We start from the raw sequence: 27,748 nt of genomic DNA, 5'->3' as shown, positions 1-27,748 counted from the left end.
TATTTTTATTGGGGTGTACCCAAGAGCTGGCCAGAGACTGTCTCCTCCTAAGTCAGGTTACAGAGCGCAGCAGCAAATCCACCTCTTAGGCCCCTTTTAAGGAGTAAAATCAGGAGTAGTTTTACAGAAGGGAGACAATGGGGTAATAAAATATAGAAAAACCTTAAAGAAACATCATATGGTCACCCACCATGTGATTAGGGAGAGGTCAGGGTATTTTCAAAAACAAATCAAGGTCATGGGTTGGGGAAGGTCAAGTTTCAGGAAACAGCGCAACTCTACTCTCACAGTACATAGAAACTTATTTTTAAAAAACACAGCATAATGGCTCCTGACTTCAAAATGGAGTCAGGCAGTTTCCTTATTACCTGTGAATCTGAACACAATGTCACAACCTCAGAGAGAATAAAGCTATGTATTGACTAATAGTTTAAAGTTTTAATCCAAATTTGGATAGTGTTAGGATAATCGACCTTTGTCCATAGTAGCCCGGCCCACCTAGAACACATGACGGAACAAACTTCTCCCCTGTGGTCCTGAATGATCTCACACCTCAAGGTCGTGCTCCCAGCTTGTGTCAAAGAGGCAAGTCAAAAGCTGGATTGCAACAGAGTGACTCTCAAGGGCCATGTCCCCTCATCCTGCAGCGGAGTGGGAGGGGTGTTCCCAGGGTCCCAGCCCGCTTCCCACTGGGCCAGGCCTGGCCGGCTCCCTGGGCATGGGAACCCTGTGGTAGAAGAGTCAGCCTTGTGAGAAGCTGGGGACAAGGTGACCTGGGGCAGTTCTTCACTGGGAGTTTGTGAGCCTGGCGGGAGACAGTCTCCCCTGGAGTCTGAGCTTCCCCCTGGAGAGCATGAAAGGGAAACGAGAATTGTTAACTTAGACATCTGTACCCCACATTTCCAGTCCTCCTCCCTCTGACCCAGGGGCGCAGAGCCTGGCACCTCACCCATCATCAGCCTGTGCCACTGGGAAGCCTCTGTAGCTAGAGCCTGGGAGAGACTGAGGACCCGCTCCCGGTGGCCTCCAGATGTTGGCATGTAGGTTGTAGAGTGCCTGGGACTACAGAAAATAAGCCACGGTGTCAAAGGGGCCACCAAGGCCTGCTGGGATTTGTGCTTCTTGGCTTGCATCTAGAGGACTTTAAACCGAGGCCCTGTGCATCACAGGTAGACCAGCAGTCCGGTCGTCCCTCACTAGATGAACCAGGCCACTGAAGCGCTGCAGTTCCTGACTGGGCATGAGGGGCTTCCTGGCTTTTTTGTAGATACCACAGGAACTCAAGGGACTCTGGAGTTTTGGAGACTTGTTTGGTACACAGGACACTATGACAATGCCATTGCTTCCCTGTCTGCATCCAGATCCCCCCATCTCCACTCACCACTCTAGATCCATACCTACTCCAGGACCCAGAACTCCTGAGCCATTTCGCAGCTCCTACAACAGGCTGGAAGGAATTAGGTGGTTAGAATTCTTGCCTTGGAGAATGGTCACAAGTTCGAGGCCAGCCTGGTCTGAGTACATGACAAGATTGTGTCCAGATGGAAAGAAGAGAGGAGAGTTTGGTAGGGAAAAGGGGCAGGGGAGAAAAAAGGAAAAGTGGAGGGGAGGGAAGAAGGGAAGGAAGACAGAAAATAGAACTCTTGCCATTGAAGGCTCTATTTTCGTCACCTCTTTCCCCAGTCTTTCCCTCCCTTTCTCCTCTCCTCCTCAGGTCCCCCTCCCCACCCACCTACATGCAGATACTTAGGAAGGTCACAGGATCACCTGGGTCTCTCCTCTGGTCCTCCACGTTGAGACAAGATCTGTCATTGGCCTGGAACCAGCAGGTTGGCCAGACCAAATTGTTGTGGAATAAACTTTTTGTACACTGTGAATATGTGTCACTCTGACAGATTTAATAAAAAGCTAAATGGTCAATAGCTAGGTAGGATTTTGGGAGGCAGAGAGGATGCTGGGAAGAAGGGGAGTCACCAGCAGGACACAGGAGAAGCAAGACATGTAGGATGAGAGGTAAAGCCATGAGCCACGTGGCACCACGTAGATGAACAGCAATGGGTTAATTTTAAGTTATAAGAGCTAGTTAGAAACAAGCCTAAGCTATCAGCTGAGCTTTCATAATTAATAAGTCTCTGTGTCATTATTTGAGATGGTGGCCCAAAGAAAAGCCTGACTTCAAATGGCATCCAATGTCAAGGCACATATTTCTATATAAGACCTGAGAAAGCTTCAAAAAAGGTTCCAACCACACAAAAATGGAGTCAAATGTGGCTTCCTAGTCCCGCAGTCTCTCATGCAGGCTGAGGTACAGAGACACATCTCCTGGCTGCAGCCTGAGGGCTTGAGCTGCCAACAGGACATAAGCTGAGCTAAGTTGCCTGGCAGTTCTAGGTTTTGCTCATAAAGACAGAAAAGGTTACAGATACACGCAGTAAAGCAGGTTCAGAGGAAAAGAAAAAAACTCTAAACAGGTTACAATGTGTTTAACAATGTGTGTAGGCTTAAGAAAAAGAAAAGAGGGCTGGAGAGATGGCTCAGAGGTTAAGAGCACTGGCTGCTCTTCCAGAGGTCCCGAGTTCAATTCCCAGCACCCACATGGTGGCTCATAACCATCTGTAATGAGATCTTGTGCCCTCTTCTGGTGTGCAGACACAATGTAGGCAAAATACTGTATACATAATAAATAAATAAATCTTAAAAAAAAGAAAAAGGATATAGATAGTCATAAAAAATAGTTTAAAAATAATAAAGTCTTTATTAAAAAAAGAATAAGCCATGAGGAGATGGGAAATACACAGGGAGTCTGGATCCTGTATGTTACTGTGTTGTTGTTTTTTTTAATTTTTTTTTTTTTTTTTTTTTTGGTTTTTTGAGACAGGGTTTCTCTGTGTAGCTTTGCACCTTTCCTGGAACTCACTTGGTTTCCCAGGCTGGCCTCGAACTCACAAAGATCCGCCTGTCTCTGCCTCCCGAGTGCTGGGATTAAAGGCGTGCGCCACCACCACCCAGCTTAAATTTTTTGATTGCTGATGAGCAAACAATAGCTGCTGACACTGGATTACAAAAACTGCCAAAGTAAACCAACTTGTATATTTTAAACATGTCTTCACTTCAAAATGAAAGTCAAAATGTTATGTTATAGAAGAGGTTGTGCTTTGTTTCACAGGAAACCAAAGTCTGTGGATTCACTCAAGGTTGACAGAGATCAGGTTTGATTGAGGGAGACCCCTGAAAATCCTGGCTTCAGGGTCAAACAGAGGTATATTTTAGATAGATAGATGGTCTTCAAAAACTTCAAAGACATATAGAATATGACATTTAAATTTTTTGTTAACGTAAGGTTTTCATGGGGGCTGGAGAGATGGTTCAGCAGTTAAGAGCACTGACTGCTCTTCCAGAGGACCCAGGATCAATTTCCAGCACCCACATGGCAGCTCACAACTGTCTGTAACTCCAAGAACTGACACCCTTATACAGACATACATGCAGGCAAAATGCCAAAGCACATAAAATAAACATAAACAAATAAATTTTTTTTTTGGAGCTGAGGATCAAACCCAGGGCCTTGTGCTTGATAGGCAAGCGCTCTACCACTAAGCTAAATCCCCAACCCCAAATAATTTTTTAAAAAATGAGCTTTTCATGACAATGAGACATCTGCTCCTGGCAGCACCAATTTACTTCAGAGAAGATGATGGGCATCGAAGAAACTTCATATGGAGTTTGCATTCAATGTGGCAAAACTAGCCATTTGGGGTAAAAAACTGCTTGTCTTGACTGCTGACAATGTGCTGTACAGCTGGACAAGCAGGACACAAAGAAAAAAGACTGTTGAACTTTGCCAAGACAAGGTAGGACAGTCCTTCAAAATTTCTGCTTCATAGAAAAGTCTGCCAGAAAGTCGGGCCATGGTGGTGCATGCCTTTAATCCCAGCACTCAGGAGGCAGAGGCAGGTGGTCTTTGTGAGTTCGAGGCCAGCCTGGTCTACAGAGTGGGATCCAGGAAAAGTGTAAAGCTAACAGAGAAACCCTGTCTGGAAAAACAAAACAAAACAAAACAAAACAGAAAAAAAAAAAGGGAGAAAAGTCTGCCAGACATTCTGTAAGACACATAAGAAAGTGACTGCTGAACTTTATCAAAACAAGGCAGGATGGTCCTTCAAAATTCCTGCTTCATAGAAGAGTCTGCTAGATGTTCTAGGCCTGTAGGCTGGAGATTGGCTGCCCCAATGTTGTACAGGAACCTTGGGTGACTGTCTAGTCAGCCAGATGTCTGTCATTTCCATAGGTTTGGAAGTGGCTTGCATTACACTTCCTGTTTACTCAGGTAATGTTGTATCTATTTGGGGTCTTTCATGGAGTTGAAGACTTGGGAGTTATAGCTGCAGTTTTCCTTAGTTATGATAGAAGGCAAATTAGGTACAGAGCTATGTACCTCATCAAGATAGAATAAATAATGGAGTATTTTCTCCAAATATGCCAAATACAAATGGACTGGACATTGTGAATGTAATTCTTACCTGATAATTGTTCTTATTGTATATAGTTTTACCTTGTTAGAGTTAAAACCTTGCTGGAGAGGTGGCTCAGCAGTTAGAGTTAAAACCTTTCCTTTTATTTAGACAAAAAGGGGGAAATGTGGAACAATATTTGTGTATACTGTGAATATGTGTCACTTTAATACAAAGCCGAAAGGCCAATGGCTAGGAAGGATTTTTGGGACATAGAGGACACTGGAAAGAAGGGAGTTGCCGGCGGGATGCAGAGGAAGCAAGACATGCAGGATGAGAGGTAAAAGCCACGAGCTACGTGGCACCACATAGATGAACAGTAACAGTTAATTTAAGTTATAAGTGCTAGTTAGAAACAAGCCTAAGCTATCAGCCAAGCTTTCATAATTAATAACGAGTCTCCGATTTGGGAGCTGGCTGGCAAGACAGAGAAAGACTCAATACACTAACTGATCCACCGCTCCCAGGGTTCCACCCATCTCCACCTCCCATCTCCATGCCAGGGGGATTACAGGCATTCACTGTTGGCCCAGGCTTTATACAACAGTCTGAGGCTCCAAAGTCAATCAGAGCCATCGCCCTGGCTCCCTCCACATTTTTTTTTTTTTTTTTTTTTTTTTTTGGTTTTTCAAGACAGGGTTTCTCTGTGTAGTTTTGGTGCCTTTCCTGGAACTCACTCTGTAGACCAGGCTGACCTCGAACTCACAGAGATCCGCCTGGCTCCACCTCCCAGTGCTGGGATTAAAGGCGTGTGCCACCACTACCCGGCTGCCCTCACATTTTCAGCCAGATTCTTATGTAGCTCAGAGTGCCCTCCAAGTCATTATATAGATGAGGATGGCCTTAAACCCCTCATCCTCCAGCCTCCATCTCCTCAGGGTTGGGGCGGGAGCTGTGCATCAGCTCCACTGATGTCCCACTTCCCATTTTTATGGTGATGCTAGGTGGGGGTCTCAGAATGAAATGGCCCAAAAACTTGATACTTGAATTCACCTGTCCTCATTGAGAACATCAGGCTTACGAAGTTCTGCCCACACCTACAGGCTTACGAAGTTCTGCCCACACCTACAGCGGGTCCAATCCTGCCCTACTAAAGCTTCTCTGATTTGGATATAAATATCCCCAGAGGTTTATATGTCACAGGATTGGTCCCCAGCCTATGGTGCTGTTGAGATGTGATTGGACCATGAGAATGTTTCATCTGACCAATGAATCCATCCACAGTGAGGGACAGAACATAGGCCTGTGCTTTTAGGCCTGGCTCCACAGCCTGAATCAGGCCATGCCTCCCTGAAGTTCACAATTAAGGAGTCACTGCTGTGACTTGACAGCTTACAATCCGTGGCACGTGGCTCCTCCATGCTCCCTGTCACATATACTACATGGAACAAAATCACATCATCTGGAACTTCCTTTAGCCTGGCTATGGCTATAAAAAGCTATAAAAAGTCAGACCTATGCTTTGGTGGGGAAGGAGTCTGAGATTCCTCAAGGGAGGGAAGGCTGCTCTCTGAAGAGGTTCCTCTGGCCTCCCACCCTCCACCACTCCTCTCGGTGCTTTGCTCTTTCTCACTTTTTGTTTATAATTTTTATGTTATGTGTATTGGTGTCTGTCTGCATTTATGTCCGTGTGAGGTGTCAAATCACTTTGAGCTGGATGACAGACAGTTATGAGCTGCCATATGGGTCCTCTGGAAGAGCAGCCAGTGCTCCTAACCACTGAGCCATGGCTCCAGTCTCCCCTCCCCTCTGAGGCCCCACTGTGTTAGGTCTCCGTTTCTGTCAACGCTCCCCTTCGCAGCTCCGGCCAACGATGGCCTTGAGGATCTGCTACTATAGTCTTCATCGATGGGGTTATATGTCAGCTTCCTTCAGGACCAGGTGGTCCTCTCTCCTAACATTAGGAAACAGGAGTTATGGCTAATTGTACCATTAGCAAGCGGGGCCTAGCTGGAGAGGGGTGTGGAGAGGAAAGATACATCCTTACTCAGTCTGCCTGTCTCTCTACCTTCCCTCTCCCTCAGATCACATGATTTAGTTTGGCATAGTGTGTGCACAGGGAGCATGGAAGAGTGAGCTACAGGAGGTACAGCCTCTTCCGTGCCACATAGCAACTAAGAGAGCCTGAGTTCCAACACAGAAACCCGAGAGAGACCTGTTCCTCTGAACTGAAACACTCCCTGTAGGAGCAGGGAGAATCCTGAGCCCGAGGAGATGAGCCAGCTTCACATGTCTGGGAAAGCTGAAACTTGCTGAGTTATGGAAACTTCCACGACTGAAGGATGGGCACAGCAAACACGGCGGGCAGAGGAGACTAGCCAGCCCCGCTACAGAGAGACTCTCAGAACCACTGAGTGCCTGCCTGCTCGTTCCTCAGACAGCGCGGCCACTGCAGCTTTGGTGAGCTGTCACTCACGCGGGGAGGGCTTTGACAATGGGGCTGTGTTTAGGTCATTTCTGCTACTGTAGGTAACCCCTCACACACCCCATGAAACCTCATGGGTTCTCCAGGCTGGACTGGGGTGCAGTCACTGCTGTAGTCTGTTATGAGGTCCCTTTCCGGGCTGAGGGAACCTGAGTATATGCTACATCTCCCCAGGAGCCTCTCACACACCTCCTCACTGTGTCCTCCCACTGCAGGAGGAACAAGTCCAGGGTGGGATGACTTAGTTCACATCAACGATAGTGGGAAGTATTCCCATTTTAGAAAGGCAGCAGGGACTGGGGTGTGGCTGATCAACAGAACACTCGCCTACCAGGCTCCACCCCTGACACTGTATAAACCGGGCATGGTGGCACAGCTTGTAATCATGGCACAAGGGAGGTAGAGGCCGGAGGCCAGAGTTCAAGGCCAACCTTAGCTATGTAGCAAGTTCAAAGCTAGCCTGGGATACATGAGACCCTGTCAAAAAAAAAAAAAAAAAAAAGAAAGAAAGAAAGAAAGAAAGGAGGGAGGGAGGAAGGGAGGGAGGGAGATTCAATCTAGGAACAGAGGGTCCTCTCCCACCCTGCTCCCCAGTCCAAGACCCTACTCTCCTCACCCTCTGCTCCAAGTCAGGCTGGCGTCCTGCTGGGGACAGTGTCCTCCCCAGGGTCAGGAGCCTCGGGGAGGCAGGGCGAGGGAGAGGAAGCCCACAGGCTTGGTTTCTGCGCATGCGCTCCAGCTGCTCCTGCGCACTCATGCGAGGCCGCGCCACCGGGGCCTGGGGAGAGACAGACAAGACCCTAACCTTCGGTTTCCTCGTTCTTTCTGCCCTAGGAACTTCCCACCCACAGCCTGGCGCCCCCTCACAGAGCCTGAGGCCCCTGTACTCCAGAGCCTGCTGCGTCCCTGGCCCGGACACATGACCAGCAGTGGGGACAAAGGCTTCCGCAGCCCGCCTTCCATCACCTGCCCCACCTTATGGAGAAGGAAGCGTCCCGCCTCCTAGGCATGTCTGCTTCCCCCAGTAACTTGACATGAGTGGAAAACACCAGCTCTTTCACCAGAGGAGCGCTGCAGAATGAACCCCCGCCTCCCAGGCTTCCCCGCTGAACCTCCCCCCAGCCCCTCACTGGGGGGTTGTAAGCAGGGCTCTTCCACCAAGCCATGCCCCTGTTTATTTTGTTTTAAATCTCATGTCCTTGCAAGCCTATTAGTGCCGTTACAAAGATGAGAAGCATAGAGGCTCAGAGGGGCTTAGTGACTACCCCAAATCACACAGCATCTTCACACAACTAGTGTTGGGAGGTCAGAGGTGATCAAGCACAGTTATAAGGCAGACTTAAGGTGTCTCGGAGACAGTCTACCTTAGTTTTCAGCGGTGGGGATGAGGGTGGACGACCTTCGGGGCTGGATGCCCGTGAGACCCTTGGAGACCCAACACCTTGAAGAACAGAAAGGGACTTAGAATAAGAACACAGAGCAGTCCCACCCTACCAGGGTGCTCACCTGAGCGAGGGCTGAGGAGGGCTCTGTCACCTCCTGGGGGTCGACCCCAGTCCACCTCAGGGGACTGAGGGGAGCTAAGCTCCAGTGACTCTGGAAGGCTCTGGAAGGAAAAAAATGGGGATCAAATATTGTTGTTCTTCTTATTACAACTACCACAATTTTTCAAGTATTTACCAACTGAGGCACAGCATGGAAAATATTAAGATTAAAAACTCAGAGCCAGATGTACTGGCTTCAGATCACATCTCTGCCACTTATTAGCTGTGCGACTTTGAACAAGTTGCTTAACCTCTCTTACCCTCTCAAGTTAAACAAGTTGCTCAACATGAAAAGTATTCCACCTTTTAGTGAGCGGCTTCCCAGGAGCACGCACTGGGCGCCATGCTATGTGGTGTCTGGGGGCTTCCCAGTGGAGCAGCTGCCTCTGAGTCACACATTCGTGCTCCTGTAATTAACCCCTAAACACTTGATGAAGTTTCCTTTGGTGTCGATGCCCTTTCTAGCGGGGGTGGACAGAAAGTCAGGAGACAGATGGATAGTGTCCTAGGAATCCAGCAGTCACTGTATCCAGGGTAAAACACGGGCGTGAACAGTTGTTTTCTGTGTTTTGTGTTTCTGCTTGCATGTGTGTCTGTGTGAAGGTGTCAGAACTGGAGATACAGACAGTTGTGAGCTGCCATGTGGGTGCTGGGAATTGAACCCAGGTCCTCTGAAGAGTAGTCAGGGCTCTTAACCACTGAGACAACTCTCCAGGCCCCAAATAGTTATTTTCTAAAAGTACTTTGACCTTGAAGAATCATTGTGGAAAACAGTGATTGGTTTCCATGATTTGTAGAATTGTTTTTTCTGAGGGGCGGGGGGTTTACAACCTTTGCATGACTTTGGTCACAAGACGCTCCTGGCACACCCGAGGCTCTTGCATTATTGGGCACTGCAAATGGTACACAGTAAGGACTAAAGTGGTGGAGGTGTGATGCTTTCCTTCAGAAAACATACAGTAAAGAGTAGATTAGAAACTGGCCAGGTGGTGGTGGCACACACCTTTGATACCAGCACTCGGGAGGCAGAGCCAGGAGGATCTCTGTGAGTTCAAGGCCAACCTGGTCTACAGAGCAAGTTCCAGCCAAAGCTACAAAGAGGAACCCTGTCTCAAAAAATAAACAAACAAAAAATAGCCTCCCCCAAAATAGCTATATATATAGGTACTTGCCACCAAGTTTGATGATTTAAGTTCCATCCCCAGGGTCTACATTGTGGAAGGAGAGAACTGCTTCCCACAATTATCCCTCATCTCCACATAAACACTGTGACATGAGTACACGACCCACACAAAAGTGTACACACACTGACAGTGAGGGAATATCTAGATCTCCTTGGCTGTGGGCGTGTCTGCAGGGACTGTCTTGATTACATTCATTGATAGCATAAGACCCGGCCTGAAAGGGGGTACCATTGCCTGGGGTTGGGTCCTGGGAGCAAATAGAAGAGGATGGGATTGAAGAGATGGTCCAGTGGTTAGAGCACAGTGTTCTTGCACAGGACCCAGATTCAAGTCCCAGCATTTACACGACGGCAGACTTCAGGGGATTCAATGCCCCCCCCCCCGTTGCCATGGGATTGGTAGGTGATTAAGGGAAAGAGGTGGGTGTGGGACTCACCGGGTTAGGACAGGTGAGATAGGAAACTGAGGAGGAGCTGGAAATCTCACCTCCCGCTCCGAGGACTCCTCTGCTTGGGGTGCAGGGGATGGAGACTTGGGCTCAGTATGTGGGGGCTGTTTCTGGGGGCCACCTAGACCTGCCAGCGTGTCCTCCACCATCCACAGCTGCTGCTGAGCAGCTGCTCGGTCCTAGGGGAAGGAAAGGGGTTTGTTTGTTCAAGAAGAGAAAATACAAGGCTAGCAGCAGCAGATGGGCCCCACCCGGAAGGCTCTAAAGGCAGCTGCATGGAGGTTGTCTTGGCTGTTTCTGTCCTCTATTGACAAATTCCATGTATGCCTTATGGTCCGACTGCATGTGGGAACTGTTTTTCTCCTTCTGTTATGTGGGTCCCTGAACCTAGGCCATCAGTCTTGGCAGCAAGTGCCTTTACTACTGAGCCATCTCACCAGCCCCCCAAATTTTAAGGATTTATTTATTTTTTATTCATCTGTATGTATGTGTGTGTCTCTCTGGGTATGTGATAATGTATGTGGAGGCACCCACAGAGCCAGAGAGGGACATCAGATCCCTTGGAGCTAAAGTTATAGGAGGAGTTTGTGAGCCATCCCACGTGGGTGCTGGAATCTGAGCTCCAGCCTTCTGACAGAGCAGTAAGTGCTGTAACCAACGAGCCATGCGCCCCAGCCCCACGCTTTCCAATGTATACAAGACCTGCCCATTGCCACTGGGGAAACCGATTTGGAGAGCCTACATCTCACACTGCTTTTTCCTATCTCTGAACATGGTACATCTCTATGTTTTATATAGCTTTTTTTTTTAAAGATACAAGTGTGTCAAGGCATTTCCTGCCCACCCCTGCCCCCTTGTTGGTGTTTTGTCTGCATTGGTTTCTGTGTGAGGGGGTCAGATCCCCTGGAACTGGAGTTGCAGAGAGGTGTGAGCTGCCATGTGGGTGCTGGGAATTGAACCCGGAGTTCTCTGGAAGAGCAGTCTTCTCTCCGGCCCCTGTTTTATACTGCTTTAATGATAACTAATAATGTTTGTGGCTTTCAGCAATGTCTGGCCTACCCTGTAACTGTAATTCTTGCTTGATAATTGTTCTGTTATATGTAATTTTACTGTTAAGGTTAAAACCTCCCCTTTTGAAAAAAGAAAAGGGGAAGTGCTGGGGATGCTGTGAATGTTTTGCTCTGATTGACTGATAAATAAAATGCTGATTGGCCAGTAGCTAGGCAGGAAGAATAGTGTAGGCAGTATATGGAGAGAAGAGAATTCTGGGAGGTGGAAGGCTGAGTCAGGAAATGCTGCCAGCTGCTGCCACCATGAGAAGCAAAATATAAGGTACCAGTAAGCCACAAGCCATGTGGCAACTTATAGATGAATAGAAATGGGTTAATTTAAGATATAAGAACTAGATAGCAAGAAGCCTGAGCCATTAGGCCAAACAGTTTAAATAATATAAGCGTCTGTGTGTTTATTTGGGTCTGAGTGGCTGCGGGGGCTTGGTGGGACCTGGAGAGAAACTCTCCAGCTACACTACCCTTCGCTAGATTTAACCGTAGGTATTTATCATTTCATTATAAAGTCCATTTTTTTGTTTGTTTTGTTTTTGAGACATTGTCCCATTATGGCAGGTCCAACAAGCCTTTAATTAATTATTTTTTATTTTGACATGTCCTGTTCATAATACATTTTTTTACTTAAAAATAAATTGTGGTTGGGCAGTGGTGGCACACACCTTTAATCCCAGCACTTGGGAGACAGAGCAGGTAGATCTCTATGAGTTTGAGACCATCCTGGTCTACAGAGCGAGTCCTAGGACAGGCTCCAAAGCTACACAGCAAAACTCTGTCTCTCTTGAAAAACCAAAAGATAGATAGATAGATAGATAGATAGACAGATAGATAGATAGATGTAGACAAATGAATAAATAAATTGTGTATGGATGTTTGGTCTGCATGTATGTCTGTGCACCATATGCATGCCTGGTGTTCAAGGAGGCCAGAAGAGGGTGTCAGATCCCCTGGAACTGGAGTTACGGAAGAATGTGGGTGCTGGGTATCAAATCTGGGTCCTCTGCAAGAGCAGCCAGTGCTCCTAACTGCTGAGCCACCTCTCCAGCCCTCTTGTTCTTTTGTTTTGAGACAAGTTCTCATGTATAGATCATGATGGCCTTGACCTTGTGATGCTCCTGTCTCTATACTTCCTGAGTGCTGGAGTTGTAGGCCTGAGCTACAGCACCTGCAGTACACAGTGCTGGGACTTAAACACAGGTCTTTGTGCATGCTAGGCAAGAGTTTGACCAACTGAGCCCTTTGTTTGAAAACCCCAGCTCTGCTCCTCATTTTAGAATCCTCCTGCCTCTGTCTCCTGATTGCTTGGACTACATTACAGGTGTACATCCCTCCAGACATAATTTGGAATTATGTAGCTCAGGTTAGACCCTGGAAAGAGGCGAGAGGCCAAGCACACAGGTGCACACAACAGGCTGCTTCCATCAGGCCTAAAACAGATCCAGTGTGATGAGCACTTGAGGGACAGAGGCAGGAGGATCACCTTCTTTTCTAGCCACATTAGCTTATGTAGTTCAAGGCCAGCCATGGCTACAATGTGAGGTCTTGTCTCAAAAAACCAACAGAGGAAAGCCAGGCATGGTGACACAGGTCTTTAATCCCAGCACTCACTCGGGAGGCAGAGGCAGGCGGATCTCTGTGAGTTCAAGGCCAGCCTGATCTACAGAGCCAGTTCCAGGACAGCCAGGGCTACACAGAGAAACCCTGTCTCATACCATCCCCGCCCCCAAAAAACCAACAACAGAAACAGAGAGTGCAAGAGAAACGGCCCTGTCCACAAAGGGCTTGCTGTGCAGGCCTAGGGACCTGAGTTCATACCTAAAACTCAAAAAGCCAGACCAGAGGCACAGGAAACCTCAGCACTGGGGAGACAGAGACGGGCAGATGCCTGGGGCTCGCTAGCCGAGGAGCCTAGTGCCTGCTTGATGAGTAACAGACCAATTTGAGACTCTGTATGGGTAGCCGTTCCAGCTTTGGTCTGGAAGTTCCAACCCCCATTGAGGCTTCGGTAACTGTCACGCCTACAAGGCGGGGCCAAGAGAGGGCCCTGAAGACCCAAGATCCGGATGCTCCGCTTCTCTTGTTTCCTGGACCCTGGACGCTGGAGGTAGATGGAGCAGAGTTCTCCAGAGAACACCGCCAGACTGCGCTGCGTCTTTCCCAGTGCTTCTAACCACTGAGCCATCTCTCCAGCCCTGACTCTCTGTGTCTTGATCCGCTGAGATCTGAGAAATCCTCCTCTACTCCTGCCAACATGAACTCTGCCTTACTTCCCTCACAGTGAAGAACCATATCCTCAAACATAAACCAAAACACAACCTAACATAACACATTTCCCGTGATTGCTTCTTGTCTGTATTAGGGTCACAGCAAGAAGAAAGTCACTAATCGAACGGGTGGGACTCTGGCTCCCAGACACTGCTGGAGCATCCACCGTTCCCAGGTGGCTTTGGTGCTGTGGGCAGGGAGGGGAGGGTGGGGGTATACCTGGGGGGACCCGAGGTGCAGGAGGTACTCAAGAGTCTCCCTTAAGGTGCCCAGGTCCTGCTCCAGGCCGCTGTACGTGTCCCAAACCTGCTCTCGCTCCTAAAGTCCCAAAAAAAGGAGGAGAAACAAGATTAGTCCCTCAAACCACCAGATCTTGCCCCAGCTGAGGAAGAGGGGGGCTCCCTCCAGGTCGTCTCACTCCAGATGGACTTCAACCCCATGATCTTCTTTGTCTAAACTGCTGGGAACCCCAGGCCATATGCCACATGTGATCCCTGTGGACATGGGCACATCCTCAAAGCCACTCAGCCTAGCAGCCCACAGATAAAATTTTAAGTATCTGTTCATTTCTGTGTTTTAACACAGTCCTCACAAGCATCATATGAAATAGATACTATTTATTTTGTTAATTTTTAGGTTTATTTATATGTATGAGTGTTTTGCCTGTGTGTATGTGGGCATCGTATACATGGAGGACAGAAGAGGATGTCAGATCCTCTGGCACTGGAGTTACAGATGACTGTGAGCCAACATGTGGGTGCTGGGAATTGAACCCAGGTCCTCTAGAAGAGCAAAAGTGCTCTAAACCACCGAGCAATCTCTCCAATACATTTTTTTTTTTTTTTTTTTTTTTTTAGACAGTCTCACTATGTAACTCTAGCTGTCCTGGAACTCACTATAGACCAGGCAGACTGACCTCGAACTCACAGAAATCCTCTGCCTCTTCAAATACTATTTTTCTTATCTAGAGAAATGCCCCGAATGTTTAGATAACTTTTTTAAGGTCATAGTAACATTGAGGGAGCGTTCGTTGAAAGCCAGAAAGCCATGTCAAATCACCTACGGAGAGCGAGTGAGGTCAGCAGGAAAGGGTGCACGGTAGCAAGCCTGACCAGAAACCACACAGTGAAAGGCCACAGCCAGCTCCTACAAGCTGTTCTCTGACCCACCAGCACACTGGCACATGTACACACAATTCTTTTTTTTTTTTTTTTTTTTTTTTTTGGTTTTTCGAGACAGGGTTTCTCTGTGCAGCTTTGCGCCTTTCCTGGAACTCACTTGGTAGTCCAGGCTGGCCTCGAACTCGCAGAGATCCGCCTGGCTCTGCCTCCCGAGTGCTGGGATTAAAGGCGTGCGCCACCACCGCCCGGCCCACAATTCATTTTTAAATGATTATTTTTATGTGTGAGTGGGAAGGATGGCTTGTGGGGGTTGGCTCTCTTTTCGGACATGTGGGTTCGGAGAATCAGGTCCTGAGGCTTGGGGGCAGGTGCTTTTACCTGCTGAGACATCTCATCAAGCCAACACACAGAATAAGTAGTAACAACAACAACAACAACAACAATAAGCTATCCCTTTGGTTTCACTTTGCAGAGCATGGTGGCACACGCTTTAAATCCCAGCAGAAGGAAGGCAGAAGAAGCAAAACTCTGTGAGTCCCAGGCCAGCTGGGAATACATAGTGAGACTATTTAAAAAAATACGATAAAGTCAAATCAGATCATCTTGTGATTGAGGGCCTGGGTTCACATGTATGCGTGTAGTGGGAAATCTAGGACAGTATCTCAACATGAGAAGGAGATAGTGGTGTTTACTATATCTAGGGTAAACAAATGAATAGTTGTTATGCATAAGTCCTTAGATCTTGAAGGAATCACTGTAGAAAACGAGATTGTTTTCTCCTATCTACAGAGCTGTTTTTCTGAAGGAGCTTGACAGCCCTTGCGTGACTTTGGTCACAAGACAGTCCTGGAGCACCCGGCGTGTCTTGCATTATCAGGTACTGCAAACAGCACACAGCACAATAAGGACCAAAGCTGCAGGCTTGTGATGTTTTCCTTCACGAAACACAGATTAGATCAGGCTTTGGGATGACGAACTTGTTTTACCCAAAAAACAACTTTTGTGTAACAATCAATCAATACACCTTTGCAGGGCTGCTTGGGGTTCAGCTCATAGAAACTATTCCTCCTGCTGCCATAGAGAGCCTAAATTACATCTTGGAGTGACTCTCTTTCTTCGACTGACCCATGCAACACAGAACACCCAACACCCTACATACATGTTCATATTACACATATGTATAATAGAAAATAATAAATTCATTGTAAAAATCATCCTCTTGGCCAGATGTGGCGGCACACACCTTTAATCCCAGCACTCGGAGGCAAGGACAGGTGGATCTCTGTGAGTTTAAGGCCAGTCTGATCTACATAGTGAGTTCCAGGACAGCCAGGGCTACATAGAGAAACTCTGTCTCAATAAAACAATCATCATCATCATCATCATCACCATCATCATCATCATCACCATCACCATCATCCTGTTAAGCTACTAAAGTTTTGTTACTGCTTGGTTGCTTGCCCCTCACCTATAATGATCAAGACTATGGGCTAAAGAAGCCATAAGATGGCTCATTTGATAAAGGCACTTGCTGCCAAGTCTGGTGGCCTCAGTCTGGTCCCCAGGACCAGCAGGGTGGAAGATGGACGATGAGACCGATTCCTTCAAGTTGTCCTCTGACCCTCACATGGATGCCATGGGATACACTGGTGTGTGTGCACACACGCACATGTAATAGGAACACCTTTTTTTTTTTTTTCTTTCAGAGACAAGGTTTCTCTGTGTAGCTTTTGCACCTTTCCTGGAACTCACCCTGTAGACCAGGCTGGCCTCGAACTCACAAAGATCCGCCTGCCTCTGCCTCCCGAGTGCTGGGATTAAAGGCGTGCGCCACCACCGCCCGGCAGAACACATTTTTAAAAGATTACAGATTTGAAATTGTGACCTGGCTGATGATTCAAGCGTGACCCTCAAGCCCATACAGTCTCCACTGCAGCAGGCACAAGCCCGAGAGTCCTGCCCTTCCCAGATGCGCACCTGAGCCAGGTGACACAGAGCGGCCCTCACATTCACCAGCCGGTCCTGCAGAAGGCGTTGGCGACCCCAGGCCTTCCCCGAAGCCGCCGCCTCCCTGGTAGCTTGGCCCAGCTGCTGCCGAGTCAGCTCCAAGGCTGCCTCTAGCTGCTCCTGCACAGAGAACAGTGGTCAGACTTCTGAAGCCACTTCCAACCCAAGAAGATGAGTGTGCTTGCCAGTCCCTCCTTGTGGGAAGCGTCTCGACTCTCACGCCTGGGTGAGACATGAGCAGCTCCGGCTCTCCCTGCTGCACCTTCTCCTCCTGCCTCTTGTCCAGATCCTCCTGGATCCGCCTCAGGAGCCGGTCCTGCCCACACAGCTTGGTCAACAGGGTCTGGGAGAAGTTGAGAAGGAAGTGTTTATGGACCCCACCTGGCTTTTCCCCTCCCAGCTCCATCTAGAACAGTGGTTCTCAACCTTCCTAAGGCTGCGACCCTTTAATATATTTCTCATGCTGTGGTGACCCCCAACCATAAAATTACTTTGTTACTACTTCATAACTGTAATTTTGCTACTGTTACGAACTGTAATGTGAACATCTGATATACAACTCCCAGGGCGTCTGGACCCACAGATTGAGAACAGCTGGTCTAGACCTTTTTCTCTTCGACTCTGAGAACTGGACAGGGATTGGATCTGGGAGAACTTACGTCTGTTTCCAAGCTCTGATGCAAAGTTGAGTCTGCTGGGGGCCCTGGCTAAGGAGGAGAAAATTCCAGGGTCAAAGGGCTCTGATGCCCATTTTTATAAACCCTTCCGTCAGCCCCCTTTGGCACGGCATGCTTTTTGGCCCTAAGGTTGTCATCTTCTCTGCTAGCAGTAAGAATCAGTTCCTTAAATCCAAATTTGAAATGTCTAAATCTTTGGTCTTCCCCTGTGGTTTCGAACACTACAGCAAGAACAATGTGGGAATGAATTCCAAGTGACACTTGTTAGGTCTCAAGGAAACTGGGGGCAAAAGCCTGAGGTGCCTACTTAACACAGCAAAGAGGACGCTGGCCAGCAGCCTCAGCAATGCATCCCACCCCTAACCTGAACCTCTCCAACCCTGGAGCTTCCCTTCCCTTCCGCCAGCGTCTCTGATTCCCATATAACCTCAGCCACACGGTTTTTTGGTCTCTCGTCCTCGGCTTTCTTTTCCTGTCTCCCCTGCCCCTTACTCTCCTCCCATGGCCCTGTTCAGTGTGGACTCCTCCAGATGCCTCTGACTGTTCTCTCCCTCATATCCACAATAAACCTTCTCCTGGACCCACACCTAGGCACAGTCATGTGCTCACTTTTTCACTCAATGCCTTGTTTCATCAGCCATGGGAAAACAGTAAGAGAGCCTACCCAGGCTCCTGAATGGTCCTTTCAAGGTTCCTTGTCCAGGAGACAACCATCCTGGGGAGTGGGGAGGTCAAGCGAGAGAGGGAGTGCAGTGGGTTCCTGGGGCTGCAGGAAACCTACCAGCAAAATCATGGAGGCCCGGGTCCCAGGGGGTCTGGGGGGCAGCTGCAGATAGGTGGAAGAACCAGAAGAGGCCTGGGTAGACTGAAACAAAAATGCTTAGAAGCGTCTTGTTAGGCCCTAGTGGCAAGGGCTGTCATCTCATCCACTCTGGAGGCCTAGGTTACAGAGTGAGTTCAAGGCCAGCCTGGGCAACTTAAGGAGACCCCGTCTCAAAATAAGAAGTAGCTGGGTGGTGGTGGCACATGCCTTTAATCCCAGCACTCAGGAGGCAGAGGCAGGCGGATCTCAGTTCGAGGCCAGCCTGGTCTACAAAGTGAGTTCCAGGAAAGGAGCAAAGCTATGCAGAGAAACCCTGTCTCGAGGAAAAAAAAAAAAAAAGAAGAAGAAGAAGAAGTAAAAAAGGTACTGGGGAGTAGGTCAGTGGTAGAGTACTTGCCTAGAGCGGCCAGGCTCTGGGTTTGGAGCACATACAGGTCCTCAACTCTACTGGCTCCACACACAGGGAAAATGGACGAGCCTGGCCAAGCCTCTAGGGGCTGTGGGAAGTTAGCTGCAGATATTCTGGGCTATAAATCTGTGAGTCTTAGAGAAATTATCAAGAGGCTGGCTATCTTGAAATAATAACTGGAAACCAAACTGCCTCAGTTTGATGTAGCGCATTGTGGACTACAATACCCACAATGCACAGGAACAACGGCACACCAGTAATCCTGAGGCCTGATGGGACTTGAAATCCACTAGCCTTGGATTTGGGGAAACCAGTTGCATTGTGAACTCTGATCCCCACAATGTCCATGAGGCGTGACTCGATTGCTGGCCTGGAAAGAGAGCTTTGAAGCCTAACGGGAAACGCAGCCCGCTCTCTCCGCGCACCTGAGTTCTAGGCTCCTGTCTCCGGGGCTGGGGACTCCTGGGTGGCCGTCCTCTGCCTGCTTCGGAGGAGGGTCCTCGGCACGGAGTGGGAGGTCGGGAGAGGGTCTGTCTTTGGGGTCCCCAATCCAGAGGAGGTCGGACATCAATGCGACTCAGGGGAGTGTGAGGCCGGGCGGGAAATGATATGTCTCCTGCTGAGAGCGGGGGTCGCCGCGCCGGGGCAGAACGAGGACGGGGAAGGCTCAGAGGGGAGGGCGGGCGGGAGAGGGATGAGAACAGCCTATGGAGAGGAGAGAATCAGGGAACCGAGTTAGTCGGAGCCCCTGCTCCCAGTCCGCTACCCATCAAGGATTCCCTGCCCCTCTCTGCGGGGCAAAGTGTGGGTGAGTTCCCTTTGGGAACACCTGCATCCGCTTGCAAAGGACCAAGCCACCACCGAGGTCTCTCGAGGCCTCGTCCTTCCCTGAAGCCACGCCTCCAACTGGCTCCTCTTTCCTAGACCACCAACCAGCAACTGGCCCAACTCCTCCTTCCCTTATGGCACGCCCTGATAATGACAGGGCTCCGCCCTAAGCTCCCAACGTGTTCCTACTTACTCTGGGCTCCTGGTCCTCCTACTCCATGTGTCGGACTGAAGATCAGCTGCAGGGCTGGACGTGTACATTCCTTGTCTGCCACGACCTCTGGAGAGCCGAGCTACCTCTGGTGATTCCGAGATGCGCCCCTCTTCCCTTCTGCTCACCTCTGGGGGCCCCCCGGGTCCCCCGGGTCCTTCCCCGGGCTGGGGTCGTACAGGTGACCTGGGTAGTCCACTAGCAAACGGGCACATAGAGTGACATCACTCTTGCTCCAAAAAAAGGTCACTGGGTCTACTGGTACAGGACTCAGTGCCCTGTGGTCTAGAAACTGGGGCAAGCTGGGAAGATGTCTGAGACAGTCTGATATTTGGGGGGAGGGAGAATTGGGGGGTGAGGTGATGTCATTTTGAAGCAAGCATCTTTATAGCCCAGGCTGGCCTGGAATTCTTTGTGATTATCCAGCTTTAGTCTCCCAAGAACTGTCAGGAACACATTTTTTTTTTTTTTTAAATTTTAAAACTTGGCCATCGTGGGTGAGTACAAATGGAACCCTCCCCCCGCCACAAAGAAAAGAGAAAAAAAATCAAATCAATCAGAGTAAGGTTGGTGCACACCTTTAATCCCAGCCCTGTGAAGGCAGAGACAGGTGGATCTGAGTTCCAGGTCAACCAGGGTTATACTGTGAGACCCTGTCACAAAACCCAAAACTAACCAACCAAACAAACAGCTAGGCATGACTCTGTGTGTCAATACCCAAGGAAACTGGAGAGCTGAGACAGTTAGACCCTGCGAGCTTATGGGCCAGCCAGCCTAATAAGGCAAGCTTCCAGCTCAGTGAGACCTGTTTATAGATGGACAGCAACAGAAAAATGCACCCGATGCCCTGCTCTGGCCTCCACATGCACTGACACAGGCATATGCAGTTGTACACATACACACACACACACACACACACACACACACACACACACACACACACACATTTACTTCCTTCAAAAATAGGGCTGGGGAGGTAGCTCAGTACTAGACAGCTTGCTTAAAGTATGAAACCCTGGCTTCAATCCCCAGTAAATAAGCAGGAACTGGAGGGGTAGCCTAGCCATTAAGAGTACTTGCTGCTCTTTCAGAGGATCCAAGTTCAGCTCTTAGCCCCTACATTGGGCAGCTCACAATCACCTCTAACTACTTTAGTTCCAGAGGGACCCAACACCTCTAACGTCCACCAGCAACCAAACTCAAGTGTACAGACCCACACAGGCATACAACCAAACAAAAACTCACACAGGGCTGGGGGTATGGCGTAGTTGGTAGAGTGCCTGCCTAGTGGTATACAAGAATTCCTGGGGACAAGTCCCTACAGCACTGGTGTGGCAGCCCACATCTGGAATTCGAGCACTTGAAAAGTGGAACCAGCCTGGTCAGAAGTTCAAGGTGATCAACTACACAGCGAGTTCTAGGCTGGTCTGGACTATTCGAGACCTTGTTCAAAAAACAAAAATAGTGTGGTTGTACATGCCTGCCTTTAATCCAGAGGCAGAGGCAGGCAGATCTCTGTGAGTTCAAGGCCAACCTGGTCTACATAGAGTTCCAGAACAACCAGGACTATATGGCTCCTCCATCAAAAAAAAAAAAAAAAGTAAAAATAAATAAATAATTTCGGGGCTGGAGAGATGGCTCAGAGGTTAAGAGCACTGGTTGTTCTTCCAGAGGTCCTGAGTTCAATTCCCAGCAACCACATGGTGGCTCACAACCATCTGTAATGAGATCTGGCACCCTCTTCTGTATACATAATAAATAAATAAGTCTTTAAAATAAATAAATAAATAAATAAATAAATAAATAAATAAATAAATTCATTTACAGACATTTTTAAATGTGACCTGGCTTCAATTCCTAGCACCCTTGAGGCAACTCACAACTGTAATCCCAATTCCAGGGGATCTGACACCCTCTTCTGGCCTCTGAGGGCACCATGCACATATGTGGTACACATACATTCATGCTAAGAAACACATACATGAAATAAAAAGAAACTAGTCTTTTTAAAAATGTGGCATGGCCTCCAAGCTGACTTTGTTTAGTAGACACTATTAGCCAAGACTTGGTGTTCTGAGAGTGGAAAATGTTTCTAACTCCTTGGGCAGAGCTGAGAATGTCTACTGAGTATGTCAGTTGCGAGTCAGGCTGGACAAGAAGGTGGGCAGATCTCCCCCCCACCCCCCAGTTTTTTAAGATAGGGTTTCTCTGTGTACTTTTGGTTCCTGTCTTGGGTCTTGCTCTGTAGACCAGGCTGGCCTCAAACTCACAACTCACTGAAATCCGCCTGGCTCTGCCTCCCCAGTGCTGGGATCAAAGGCGTGAGGCACAGCCACCCAGCCTGCAAGTGGGCAGATCTTAAAAGAGAAAAACTTTTTGCTGTTGGAGGAAGTTCCTTGCGTGTGTGTGTGTGTGTGTGTGTGTGTGTGTGTGTGTGTGTGTGTGTGTGTTGGGGGGCTGGTGTCTTTAATGGTAGGGTCTATTAGGAGATAACTAGTAATTGCATATTTAAATGACTGTCCTACAAAGGAGAAGCTTGATGGGGAACAAGCCTGGCTTTCACTCACCAGTCTTCCCCCTCAGCACGAGAGGCCCTTCCCAGAGCCCGCAGCCAGCCTCTTAGGTCCTCCAATGTGTCGGCTGCAAGGACATAGGTCCTCATGCCTGGGTGCTCCGCCTGCAAGGGACAGAGGCTGGGGACTGGAACTCAGAGCAGGCATGGTAAGACCTCTTCAAATGTGGAAGCCCCAAGGCATGGTCACCTCAAGTTCGGGCCTACCACCTAACAAGAAGCCACAAACATACTCACTGTGAAGGTGAATCGCCTGCCACGTGGGGCTCCTGGCCCATCTGGCCTGACGCTGTAGCTGGGCAACAGTACACTGCCCAGGACACTCTCCTCTCTGCTGTCTGCAGAGAGGGGTTGGGGGCAGAGGTCAGGCAGGTGTCAGGGCAGCTGGAAGCCTGAGAGGGAGAGGTACTGGTGGGAAATGGGCAGCTGGGACACTGACCCTTGTAGTAGAAGAGGCAGTGGCCGGAGAGGACGAACCAACGGCGTTTCCACAGCCGAAGGCCTGAGCTATCCTAGGGAGAGAGACAAGGGAGAAGCTGAACAGAGAAAAAGCTAGATAGAGAAAGTGACCCGGGGGACAGAGACTGGGGTTGGGGAGACGGGGACAAAGTCCAGAGAGCCCGGAGGAAAGAGAAATGGGGGGCAGAGACCCAGAGAGAGGCAGGCACACGGGTGAGAGGGAGAGAGGAAAGGGGGAGAGGAAAGGGGGAGCGGGCAGAGGGACTGGGGGGCAGGGCATAGGCAGGTGTTGGTTTGATGGATTCATATAGCTGAAAGCTGGGGGCATCTGGCTCTAAGCTTGGCCACTTTCTCCCCCTTGAGACAGGGTTTCTCTGTGTAGCCCTGGCTGTCCTGGAACTCGCTCTGTAGACCAGGCTGGCCTCGAACTCAGAGATCTGTCTGCCTCTGCCTCCTAAGTGGTGGGATTAAAGGAGTGCGCCACCACCGCCCGGCTTAAGCTTGGCCAATTTTAAACTATACCTTAGAAAAGTATTACCTCGAAGAGTGGTGGTGGCAGCAGCGAACACTTTTAGTCCCAGGACTCGGGAGGCAGAGGCAGGTGGATCTCTGTGAGTTTGAGGCCAGCCTGGTCTACAAAGTAAGTTCCAAGACAGGCTCCAAAGCTACACAGAGAAACCCTGTCTAAAAAAAAAAAAGAAAAGAAAAGAAAAGAAAAGAAAAGAAAAGTCATACCTCTACTAGGACCTGACTTCCCATGGAGGTTTTAGGAATTTCTGGAAGGTTTGGTTGAGGTGATTCACCACAGAGGTTTCATATACAGGAACTTTGTGCAAATGTTCAAAGTCTAAGATGAAGAAGGTTCCCTATCATGTGCTGTTCCTTCTCTACAAACTCCTAACAACCTATTCAAAATTTTGTGAATTTTGTTTGTCTCAAGTAGCCCAGGCTGGCTTTGAATTTGCTCTGTAGCTAAAAGGTCCTCCTGCCTCTGTATCCTTAGTAGTGAGATTATAGGCATGTCCATTTATTTATTTACTAATCCATTACACAATTCTTGCCTCACCCTGATCATCTTCTTGTTATCTTTTGATTTTTTTTTTTTTTTTTTTTTTTTTTTTTTTTTTTTTTTTTTTTTGGAGACAGGGTCTCTCTATGTTGTTCTGGCTGTCCTGCAATGTAGACCAGACTTGCCTCCCAGAGACCTGTCTGCCTCTGCCTCAGGAGTGCTGGGATTAAAGGCGCGTGCCCTCATGCTCTACGTCCCACTTTGATGATCTTAAATATGGCTTAGATACTTGTTCATCTTATATGTGTATACCCTGTGTCCTGGGGCAGGAACGTGAAATATTCAAACACAGACGGGGAATGAATGGTTAAGGCGTGGAGGGAACAGCAGCAGGTGGAGGATGAGGCAGAAGAAGCGGATCGTGTCGGGAGTGTGGAAGGAAACTCAGGAGCAGGACTCAGCATCCAGGGACCACAGCTTTCCCTCCAGCCTTACCTGTTTATGCAGCCAGCCACGGATGTGCACGGGCAGGTTGGGGTCGCGCCGAAGTGCGTTGTTCCTTTTCCCAAAGGCATGGACCTTATGGACGGCACGAGTAGGCTTCTGAGGTACAATAGGAACAGAAGTGAATGAGGGCTTCTCCTGGCACTGGCTAGAAGCCAGGCAAGGAGGCTGAGGATGATGGCACACGGCTGTAAAACCAGCGTTGTGTTGATACAGGAGGGTCAGGACTTAACATAGTGAGTGCCAGGACAGTCTGCTGTTTGAGACCAAGTCTTCAAACAAACAAACAAACAAACAAACAACACAAGTTAGCTCTGTTCACACAGCGCTTCCTCATCATACATGAAGTGTGAGTTCAAATCCCAGCACTGCATAAACCAAGGGTGGTTGTTCACACCTTAATCCCATCATTCTGGAGGCAGAGGCAGAACTGGAAGGTCAAGGTGATGGTGCACACCTTTAAACCCAGCACTCAGGAGGCAGAGACAGGCAGATTTCTGAGTTTGAGATCAGCCAGGTCTACAGAGAAAGCTCCAGGACAACTAGGGCTAGAGAGTGAGACCCTGACGACAACAAGTTTTAGGTCATTTTTTTGGCTACATGGGAAGTTCAAGTTCAGCCTGGGCTCCATGAGACCCTGTAGAGGCGTCCCCAGCAAGAACACGCTCTTGGCCATCACAGCCAGGGATGCCAAAGAACCTCTGCAATCCACCCGGGAGTGTGGGCCGGGAGTTCTCCACAGGAGCACCTTCCAAACAGAAGTCCCAGTAAATGGAAGAACAGAAGGATAGCTTTGATGCTGCAGCAGAGAGATCCTCAGCAAGCAAGTTCAAGTGGAGATGGAGCTTCTCATCCCTCTCTTCCCTCACAAGGGGCACCTGTCGAAACACAGGCTGCCTTGGACCAAATCTCTGTCTGGGCTCTGAACTTAAGGGAGTATAGTGAATTTTGTCCTAGGTGACACTTATGTAGCTCAGGCTATCCTCAAATCACTATGTAACCAGGGTTGACCTTGAATTTCAGATCCTCCTGCCTCTACTTCTAGACTGTTGGAATTTGAGGTGTGTGCTACCATACCTGGCTTGTTCTGTCATGTGGTGTTTTTGTTGTTGTTTTCAAGAAAGGGTCTCACTCTGTAGCCTTGACTGTCCTAGAACTCACTATGTAGACCAGGCTGGCCTCAAACTCACCAAGATCCACCTGCCTCTGCCTCCCCAGTGCTGCCTCTGGCTTGGGATTTTGTTGTCTTGCATGAGACAGGGTCTCAGCTAGCCCGATCTGTGTTCCTGCCTCCACCTCCTCAGTACTGGATTACAGTTGTGAACCACCATGCCTGGTTGTTAGTGGGTGGGTTTGAGGGTTATAGACTAGGGAGGAAGTCCCCTAGTCCAGTCAAGAGCAGCCACCTTCTCTCAGTCTACGTTTATTCTCCTGACAAAGTTAGGAGAGACTAAGAAGGGTGGGGACAGAGCGGGAATGTCTCTCAATTCCCAGCTGCAGCTGATGCTCAACTAGGGACCGGTCTGGCAGGCCCAATCAGTAAGGAACCTTGCCGTTGACCACCGGGGTCCCTGTGAGGCACAGACCCCACAGTTAGGAACGGGCCAGGACCACCCTTCGCCCCCTCCTCCCTTAGCCCATCTCGAGCTCAAGGACCTTGGTGCTGGGGCTGCTCAGGGACGATGTGGTGGAGGTGCTGCTGGCCAGACTCAGGCGGCTCCGGGGTCGGCCCTGCTCCATCGAGAGCTCTGGGAGAAAGAGAAAGGGGCTGTGTCTCTCCACTGATGGGGGCTGAGGACAGAGCTGGGGTCAGGAGTGGGAGGTCAGAGAACGCTGAGGAGAAAGAAAGTGTTGTTTGGGGACTGAGGGGCTGGGGGAGGCCATGGCCAGGGATCACATACCAAGAGCAGTGCCAAGGGAGGTGGGCGGCTCTGGCAGCTGTGGGAGGGGGCAGCTGTCTGCAGCCAGGCCGTCAGAATAGGGGCTCCTTTCTTCCTGCCCACTGAACTCTGCCTAGGAATGTGACCCCTCTATGCATAGGGATTCTACTCCCTGCCTCCTTCAGGGTGCCCTGGGCTACCTGTCCCTCTCTTCTCTCATGAACCCCCAAACCATGTTTGCCAGCTCCCCGAGACAAGTCCTCCAGGAATGAGCATCCAGACACAGACAAGCTCCTCCCAGCCCAGGCAGGGACTTACCAGCTCTGGTGTCCCAGTGACAGGGTCTGTCACCTCTGTGTCTCAGACACTGCCTCTCACAGGTGTCTCTCCTCACCTAACCCTGTCCTGGTTGTGAGTTCCTGCCTGCTCACCCTCCTCTCTCTCTCTCTTCTCCCCTGGTCTGCCTGTCACTTCCTCTCTCCAGTCCCTCTCCTTACCTTACTGCTCCTCTCTAACCCCCCCTCCGTCTTATCTCCCTCCGTTATTCCCTCTCTCCACACCCAGTCTTCCTCTTTCTCCCTGACCAGACCCCTGTTTCCTTTCTTCTCTTTCAAGTGCTCTTCCTCACTTTCTCTCTTCCTCCCTCTCCCGGTTTCTCTTTCCTCTCTGCTGGGCTTTCCCTCTCACCCGCCCACGCTGCTGCCTCCCCTCCCAATCCTGGCTGTCCCCGCCTCTTCTGGCCTCCCCACTACAGTCTGACCCCTGGCTCAGCTGCCCCCACAGCTAAGGGGAGGGATTGGGCTCCCCCAACTCCTGGCTCCCCTAAGCTGTGGCTGGAACTCCTCAGTGTTTGGAGCAGAGACTTGAACACCAGGATACATGGGTTTGTTGTTACTGGGGTTCTGAGCTCTGGGCACCTTCAAGAGAGGTGTCCTGGGTCTTTGGAAGAATGGGGACTCCAACTCCTGAAACCTTGGGAAATTGGGATACAGCCTGGCTGGTGGGTGCCAGGGAGGTCTGAGCTGGAAGTCAGGACTGTGTACCCACAGTCCACAAGTGTGGCCTGGACCAGACGAGGCAGTGATGGTCAGCACTGGTCCTGGAAGGGGTGGAAGGCAGTCCCAGAGTACTGGGTCTGGCAAGGACACAGTTAAGTGACCAGTTTGAAATTTTTCCCTCAGGGCAGACTGATAACCTATTAGGAGGGAGGTATGGTGCCTGTATATTGTGAAGAACAAACTACAGACCAGAGCTCAGAGTGTAGCTCCAGGAAAGCATTGTCCCAGGGTATGTGAGGCCCTGGGATCTATCCCCAGAAACACCACACACCACACCACACACACACAACACACACATACCCACACCACACACACGCACCTCACACAACACAGCACACACACCTCCCACAACACAGCACACACACATACCCACACCACACACACACACACACATACAACACACACATACCCACACCACACACACACACACCACACCACACACATACATACCCACACCACACACACACATACCCACACCACACACACACATACCCACACCACACACACAACACAACACACACACAACACAACACATACCCACAACACGGCACACACAACACACACACATACCCACAACACGGCACACACAACACACACAACACACCACACACATACCCACAGTACACACACACATACACACCACACAACACAGCACACACACACACACACACATACACACCACACAACACAGCACACACACATACCCACAGCACACACACACACAACACACTAAGTAGGGAGAGGAG

The 27,748-nt window shown here is 49.5% G+C and overlaps 1 protein-coding gene across 1 annotated transcript; it reads right to left on the bottom strand.

The window, feature by feature from the left end:
* Nucleotides 1-26,610, bottom strand: Plekha4 (pleckstrin homology domain containing A4). The gene is made up of 20 exons (XM_059276736.1): nt 26,263-26,610; nt 25,721-25,812; nt 24,056-24,163; nt 22,532-22,604; nt 22,330-22,430; nt 22,088-22,197; nt 19,503-19,718; nt 18,907-19,186; nt 18,031-18,114; nt 17,232-17,279; nt 16,835-16,915; nt 16,543-16,692; nt 13,664-13,762; nt 10,151-10,291; nt 8,443-8,542; nt 8,301-8,377; nt 7,553-7,714; nt 1,398-1,447; nt 950-1,062; nt 1-844 (listed from the first exon to the last, which is right to left on the bottom strand). Exons 2-20 carry the CDS (start codon nt 25,802-25,804, stop codon nt 591-593), a joined length of 2,331 nt encoding a protein of 776 aa, XP_059132719.1. The 5' UTR covers nt 25,805-25,812; nt 26,263-26,610; the 3' UTR covers nt 1-590.
* Nucleotides 26,611-27,748: the final 1,138 nt, after the last annotated feature.

Source organism: Peromyscus eremicus, chromosome 1 (genome assembly GCF_949786415.1).
Source record: "Peromyscus eremicus chromosome 1, PerEre_H2_v1, whole genome shotgun sequence".
NCBI classification, from domain to species: domain Eukaryota; kingdom Metazoa; phylum Chordata; class Mammalia; order Rodentia; family Cricetidae; genus Peromyscus; species Peromyscus eremicus.
This window is presented reverse-complemented; position numbering and strand designations above follow the sequence as displayed.

Coding starts and splice junctions, on each gene's coding strand:
- Plekha4 (XM_059276736.1), bottom strand. CDS start 25,804: ATGGAGCAGGGCCGACCCCGGAGCCGCCTGAGTCTGGCCAGCAGCACC. Junction 22,431..22,531: donor CTGCCTCTTCTACTACAAGG/GTCAGTGTCCCA, acceptor CCCTCTCTGCAG/ACAGCAGAGAGGAGAGTGTC. Junction 845..949: donor GTGGCACAGGCTGATGATGG/GTGAGGTGCCAG, acceptor CATGCTCTCCAG/GGGGAAGCTCAGACTCCAGG.